This window comes from Lepidochelys olivacea (genome assembly GCF_965140295.1).
Source record: "Lepidochelys olivacea isolate rLepOli2 genome assembly, chromosome: 6".
Taxonomy (NCBI): domain Eukaryota; kingdom Metazoa; phylum Chordata; order Testudines; family Cheloniidae; genus Lepidochelys; species Lepidochelys olivacea.
This window is the reverse complement of record NC_140416.1, coordinates 13969982-13977838: the sequence shown is the minus strand read 5'-3', so window position 1 is coordinate 13977838 and position 7857 is coordinate 13969982. Positions and strand designations below refer to the sequence as shown.

At 45.2% G+C, this 7857-nt stretch overlaps 1 protein-coding gene across 2 annotated transcripts in view; it reads right to left on the bottom strand.

Moving 5' to 3' along the window:
* Positions 1 to 211: 211 nt before the first annotated feature.
* LOC311522140 (NACHT, LRR and PYD domains-containing protein 3-like) overlaps positions 212 to 7857 on the bottom strand; it is a 38990-nt gene continuing 31344 nt past the window's right edge. For both annotated transcript variants that reach the window (XM_084631134.1, XM_084631135.1), the window contains 2 exons: positions 2361 to 2473; positions 212 to 435 (listed from right to left, as the gene is read on the bottom strand). In XM_084631134.1, the coding sequence (XP_084487260.1) occupies positions 419 to 435; positions 2361 to 2473 (130 nt within the window). In that variant the 3' untranslated portion in view covers positions 212 to 418. The remainder of the gene's footprint in view (positions 436 to 2360; positions 2474 to 7857) is intronic.

Genomic DNA, 7857 nt, shown 5'->3' with positions numbered 1-7857 from the left:
AAACATTTTATCTCTATTTTTCTTGTAACCATTTCTGACTTATGTCTCATTACTCGTACTCATTTAAAATCTTATTTTATTGTTCTATCTAATCCAGTGTGTTTAAACTGAAGTGTTTGGGAAATTCTACTTGGAGCGGCAAGTTATGAGCATATTATTAAGTATTAAGTATTTATTAATTATTATTCTGCATTAATATTTCTGTGGGAACTTTAGAATTAATTCAACAGCTAAAGTAAATTTTAAGCTACTTCATGAATAGGGAGATTTCCTAATATGGATGCAGCTGAAAGAAATCTGAGCTAGCTATATTACTGCCATAATACAATGAACTTGTACAGTGAGGTGACTGCTTTGAGATTCAGAAATGTGCAGATCTGCAGCCTGCCCAGGTGCCTGAAGGATTCATTTCTGTCTTTCAAAAGGAGCAGAGACCTGAAAAGAGAAACGTGTCACAATTGTCACTTTTAAGAATAAAGAGTTTCAAATTTGGTGTTCGATTGCCACTGGTCAACAATAACTTGCTAATTCTGCAAAACCTGGATGAAAATCATTGTACTGTGCTGGTTACACTCCCGATGCCAGTATGGCATAGCACCAAGAGTGGGCATGGTCCCATGATATCAGTACTTGTGCAACAAACAGACCCAGGAATTGAAGAGGAATTAGGTAACTCTTTATTTCTGTGTATAAGGTATGTCACAGTTTCAGAGACAACTGCACCTTTGATCCCCCTCCTGGTCTTCCTCGAGGGCGCCCACTTAAGTTTCAGGCTCCCAGCCCTCACCTCCCTCAGTCCTAGTAAGCCCAAGTCTTTCCAACCCTTCTGCAAGGGTTGGTGCCCCCTCGGGCAGAAAGACCTGTCCGTTTGCTGGATCAAAAGAAGGAAAAAGAAGGCTGGATCAGTTCAGACTCAGCCTTTTGATGCCAAAAGCCTTTTCCTTGTCTGTTGGTCTCTGAAAAACCCTGTTGGTGTCAGTAGATTCAGTCCTCCCCAGGGGTTGGGACCTCTCTGAATGTTTTTACAGCCTCAGTGATTCACCTCAATGACCCCCCGTACACCCCACTGATTGTAGTTCCTGGAGCAGCTGCGAGTTGCATACAATCCTTGGCCCACAGTGATACATAAACCATTCACAACCTTAATACAATATGGTCCCCAAAGATGCTGCATCCGGTTGCAATCTCTGTCACAGTGACGACTGATACTAATAAATGATTTTTTCCCAATCCTACAAACATTTAGGATTAAGGCCTTAATCCCTCTGCAATGTCCTTGTACTCTTGAATCATTCCCGTTACTCCCTGAAAGTCCAGGGGCTCACTAATTCCAGCACAGGCTTCCTGCTTTCCATGTACTGAAGGAGCGTTTCTCTTTGGCTAACTGCTCTTTAAAGTCTCTCGAAACCCTCCAAATGCCCATTGTTACATTCACCTGCCATATTTTATGTTCTTGCCCATTGGCTTCACTGGAGTTGGAAGTTGGCTTGTTTAGTTTGAATAACCTCTTGAATCTTGCCATTTAACCCTTCCTGCTTCCTTTCTGGTTTAGGGCTGTGCACGCCTTCTGCAGCTCTGTGGTATAGGTGAGTAACCTCCATGCTGAAGCTAAGGATTGTAATTCCCTCACTTTTGGTTGTAGGGTCTTTACTGTGAGCTTCCCCATTTTTAACAACCTCACTCCCTCCAAATTTCAGTGTCATCCAGATAGTTCTGGCAGAATCTCTCCCCTAAAGATGTTACACGCAGTGTTGTGGTCACTGTCACTACCTGAACCAACTTCTTTCAGTCAGCTAGGACTAAATTGAGAACAGCCTCTCCGCTCGTGTCTCCTGGAACTGGTATTTAAGGTTACAGAAATGTCCGGTCCCCTTATGTTGTTTTTATGATTATATTACAATAGCACCTAGAGGCCTGAACCAGGCTGGAGCCTCACCATTCTCTCTGGGACTCTAAGCAAGGGAGCAAGGGACCAAGAGACTTGCCACATAAGCTTTGTAGCTCTCTGGCCATTTTAAGTTTAGCTAGGCAAAGAAGAAGCTTTCAGCAAGAGTTGCTTGAACTGAAAAATGGAGTCCTCAATGTACAGAGTAGAGATTCTGTTTCAGCATAGACCCCTGATGGCTTGGGGGAATTAACCCGACGTCTCTCATTAACACCTATGATTTCTTAATCCTCTGTATGGCCTTTTATCAACCAGTGAAGCCAATATGTAGCAATGCTTAATAGCAGAACAAGTCCAACCTCCTGACAGTGCATCACAAAAATATTCCACATCATTTCTGAACTCCAAGACATTAGTCTACAGATGAATGTATGATGCTTAGATAGAAGACATTCCATCCTCCTTGTCTTTGTACCTGGGTTCTGATGGCTGGATGCTGCATTATGCACAATTGACAAACCAGGTTTTATCTTCTGCAAAACTTCCAATTCTTTGGTTGTTTTTTCATCTATGTGGATTTCTGACAAACTGTGAAAACAAAAAGGAACCATGACAAACAACTATCAACCTAAGGTCAAGCTTGTAAATATTTATCAACTTCTAAATGGAAATGAAGCTTAATAGAATATTGCAATTTTAACCACAGATTAAGTCAGTGTTAAAGTTACAATAAGACAAGACATCTTTAGAAAGTATAGAAATGCAGAATTAAGGTCCTCCAACAACACTAACTCTGCTCTCCTAACCCCTGCCATCCTGTGCACCCTCCATGTCAGGTAGATGTGTGTCTAACAGCATCACAGAGTAACGGGTTAAATCTGAGACAGCATGGCAGTTCAACCAGGAATATCTCAAACCCCACGTTACTGTGGAGTTTTGTCTGCAGGCATCTTAAACCCTGTCCAACACATGTCATGCAGCTGAATGTACCTAACCGACCGGCAAGGGCAGAGGAGATGTAAGACGTTCATTGCAGTAGGGAGCTGGATCACTGTGGAGAGTGAATGATCAAAATGGTTGTCAAATATCCAGGGGCCGACAGGAGGAATTTCTATCAGGGAGTGGAGGGACTTGGAGGGACCTTTGGTGCTTATAGGAAAAATCAAACCACTGCTTCGCTTTTCTATTTACCATCTAGACTTACATGAATGAATTTAGCCCCCAGCACACCTGTGAGATAACCCCATTTAACAGATGAGGTAACTGAAGCACTAAGAGATGACATTTTCCAAAGCCTGTGCAGCCAAATCTGGCAGGCTGGGCAGCTACAAGGGTTTCCTTTTTGCTCCTCTGGAAACTCAGAGTGTTATTTAAAAGAAGGGAGGGCGTTAGTCATACATCAGGGGTCTGGTGGGAGTATGGAACAAAAGGAGGGAACAGGGTGTGGTTAAGGGCACAGCGGCTCATTTTGAATGATCAAAGCCCTAGCACGGCTCTCATGGTCCCAGACACATGCTGCTTTCATCACTCCAGGCATGGAACTAACTCACAAGGTGCAAGTTCACACCCTTACCTCCTGGCCAGGCGTTAGTCCTGACAAGATGCTCCACACCCGGAGACCCCCACTGCGCACTCATTATCAAGGCCCAAAACATACTAGACAATCACAGATGCACAAGGAGTCAAGACACTATGGAGAACGACACAGACAGAGCAACTGTGGATTCATGGAAGAGAATTGGGGAGAATGAGAGGGAGGGGAGCCAGAAAGGAGCCCATCAGCAAGTAGAGGAATATTGGGAGGTGCTGACTAAGGCCTTCCAGGAATGATCTATGGGCCAGCACCAATTTCAGGACCATTCCCCATAATCAGTATTAAATATAGAAATGTAATTTTATGTACCACACAGACAGCCAGGGGAACAAGCCAAAGCCTTCAAATGGCAGCTGGGAACCACCACGCACTCATGTGTTTCTACACAAAATCATTAAGGTATCTGGGAAGCTGAGGAAATTCCTCAGGACTTCAAAGGTGTCATAGTTGCACGATGCAAAACTGAAGGGAACAAATCTGACTGTGGTAATTGTCAGGGTATCTCCCTGCTACCAGTAGGTGGCAAAATCCTAGTCCACATTTTGCTCAATTGGCTTGTCAAGATAGTATCGGAGAAGTTTCTACCAGAGACCCAATGTGAATTTAGATCAGGTCGGAGCACCACAGACATGAGTTACTTTTGTGAGACAGATTACAGAAAAATACATTCAGCAAAACATGGAACTGTATGCTGTCATCACTGATCTTTAAAAACCGTGATCAGAAATGGCCTCTGGAAAATTCTAGAAAAGTTTGGCTGCCCCACCAAATTCATTAATACATGTCAATTCCATGAAGACATGACTGGTCAAGTACTCTCTGATGGTGGCTTCTCTAAACCATTTCCCATATCTAATGGGGTGAAACAAGGCTGAATGCTGGCACCAGCCCTTTTTGGTCTCTCATTTGCAACCATTCTGAATTACGCAACTGACAACTTTCAAAAGGGCATCTACCCCAGGTACAGATTGAATGGAAAACTTTTCAATCTCCAAAGGCTTACTGCAAAGACAAAAGTTCTTGAGAAACTCATACATGTAGCTCTTTTTCCAGATGAATGTGCTCTATTTAATCAGAGTTAACCATGACCTACAGCTTATCCCTGATGGGTTCTCAGAGGCAACTGTAATAGTCAGAGCGAGACTGGTGCAAGATCTGAGGCCTGAGCCAGAGGCTGTGAACCAGCATCAGGCCATGTAGTAAAGCAATGCTTACGAGTTCACTTTCCGGTACATGAACTTCGCAAAGTTGCTCCTAGCATTGCCAAAACATAGGCCCTCCTAAGAAGTGCTAGGCCCTAGATATTTACAAAATACATTCCAGAAGGCCACTACAAATACACCTAGCATAAGATAAGATGTTTTGACAGAATAATGAAAAGGGATGTTTTGTCTGAGATATCAGGAATAAGGTACAAGGGGAGGTAACAAAAATGTGGTACGTAAGTTGTGTATCCCAGTTGTTTGTCTCAGTCTATAAATGTCCGGGTACCTCACCTTAATCCTTTATGTGGCCACGGGGACAGTGGAGACTCCCACTGCTAACTCAGCTGCTCCTTGCCACAGGGCACTCATATCTTCATGTACTTGTGCAAGTTGTTAGGGCTGTGCCTTGAAGGCAATAAACCCGGCCAAGTGCCTTTGTCATCCAACCATGCCTGTGGTCCTTCTCTCTGAGTAACACTGAGTTCTGTTGAATTAGCAGGCTGCACTCTCTGCCAGTGCTGATAACATCGGAGCTCCAAGGAGAGAAGCACTGAGCAGCTGTAACAGCTTACCAGCCTTGACAGTGTCGGAGCAACAACATTCCACCCTTCAGCACTTAACTACAAGAAACACCAGATAGAATACAAAAGGCAACCCGGGCCTTCAGAAGACTTCGCCATTGGATACTCAACCAGCACCTCATCAAACAGTCAACAGAACTGATTATATACAATTAAGGGTATGATTCTGTTACAGAGGCCACGGATCCTGTGACTTTCCCAGACCCCTGTGACTTCTGCAGTGGCGCAGCTGAAGCAGCTGTCATCCCCGGGGCCTGCTGGAGCAGCAGACTCGGGACTGAAGTGGTGGTGGGGGGGATTGGGTCAGCAGGACTGGAGCAGCTGTCACAGCCAGTCCCCAGGGCCACCGGAGCAGTGACCGGTCCCAGGTCCCCCACAGCAGCGGGCTGACATGCAGTCCCCTGGAACTGCTGGCCATCGGCCAGCCCTGGGGCCCCCAGAAAAGCTGGCCGGTGGCTGGCCCTGGAGCCGCCACAGCAGCAGCCCCCAATCGCTCCCCCGCAGCACTCCCACTGTTAGTCCCCCCCCACCCCACCCCAGGGTATTTTTAGTAAAATTTGAGGGACAGGTTGCAGGCTTCTGTGAATTTTTGTTTATTGCCCATGACCTCTCCCTCACTTTTACTAAAAATACCCAAAACAGAATCTAAACCTTATATATAATGCAGCAGTGATAGTGTCCCTTTCATATGGATGTGAAACATGGACAGCTTACCACAGACTTATTAAGCAACTTTAAAAATTCCACATGAGCTCTCTCCACTCCATTCAGAAGGTCAATGGCAAGACAAAGTCTCAATCATTAACATCCTTGAAAAAGCAAAAACCACCACTGAGGCAATGATCATCCAAGCTCAGCTTAGATGCACAGGTCATGTTATCATAACCGGCAATGACAGACTTCCAAAGAAAGTTCCATATGGTGAGATGAAACTCAGAAAGCTCTGGAGGGAGAGTCAAAGAAAATGTTTCAAAGACACCCTTGAGCAGAATCTGACCTTATGTGGCTTAAATATTGATAACTTTGAAGACACAGCCAAGGACAGACATGAATGGAGAGCTTCTGTCAGTAACGGTTGTGAACAGTTTGAGGAAGACAGGCAAGAAAAACTGACTGAAAAAAAGGGCCAAGCATCATGCAAAGTCTTCCATGGGAGCCTGCATGTTTGTGTGTGATTTGTTTGCAGTCTTGTTCCTCATAGGTCAGGCTATACAGCTACAAGAGAACACATGTAATGCTGTGACATCATCATCAGATATGACAGCCAGCCATACATGAGTTCCTCATAGATTTAGCAATGATTGACTGGTTCGGTGTTAGGACGGAAATAGCATTGCTACTGTGCGCAGTACTCATTGGAGGGGTTGGGGAAGGGTAACCCAATTGCACCCTTCTAGTATTTGGTGAATAGTTTAGAACTCCAGAGAAAAAGGTTTTTTTTTAATTGTTTTGTAAAAGGGTTCACTAGTCAAATATTGACCAAAATTCTACAAATTGGCAGAGAGAATTTCAACTAGAGCTGGTTAGAAAAGGTTTCCATCCCCTCATCCTCCAAATGTTCACCTGTTAAGTTGGGGGGTGGAGAAACCCTGAAAAAAACAAAAATATTTTGGTTTTCAGCTGAAAGTTTTTGAGTTTTCAGTCTTCTGTTTCCTGAAGAAAGGCTGAGAATTTGAGAGGAAAGCAGATATTGTATATCAAAATTTCCATTTAGTTCTAAACTAAATTTTCTGTCAAATGAATTTTTGACAAAAAAATTTCAACCAGCCTGCGGCAAATTGCCGGCACTACTATGATGGGTCTCATGCTTTCTCTTCTAGAGGAGGGGAGCGGAGAGGGAGGGACTCGGGCTCACCCTCTACTCCGGGTCCCAGCCCAGGGGCCCTAGGGATAGCGGTAAACCACTTGAACTAGCGGTTCCTTCCCCTGGGCTACTTCCCTCTCCTGCCCTTCAGCTTGTGGGGCTTCCTGCCCTCCCTCTGCAAAAACAGGTGTCCCTTTACCCTTTAGGGTCTTGGTCTTCTTAGCCCACCGCAGCACTTCTCCAAACTCTCCTCTGCTTCCCCCCAAACTGCTTTCTGCTCCAACACCAATCCACTCTGCTTCAATTCCTCCCCTTGTCTGATTGAAGCAGGGGGTTTTTATCAGGTGACTGGCTTCAGGTGCTTTAATTAATTTATAGCAAACTTTCTTCCCTCTACAGGGAAGAAGGCTCCCTTCGAATCCTCTCCTGCTGCCCTCTGCCTGGGCTTTCCTTGCTTTTTGCCCCTGCTTTAGTCCTCGTCCCCCCCCGCAACCAGGCCAGGTGCTTTTTCTTTTTCTTTTTTTTTTTTTTTTGCTGTTTTTTTTTTGCTGCTGTTCGAGTGCTGGTCGGCTGCCAGCTTGCCTGCCAGTCCCACCACGCCTGCCCTCGGACGCTGCTATTGCTTCAGCTGCAATCCCCGGAGTAGGAGGGGGGGGAGGACTGCCGACCCGCTCCCCAGAGGAGGGGAGTGGACGCCCCCAGATCCAACCGTTTTGCTGTTCGTTTGTGGACCCGCAATAAATCGTCTTCTTATCTTTGCTTGGTATATGTGGAATGCCCCACAAAGC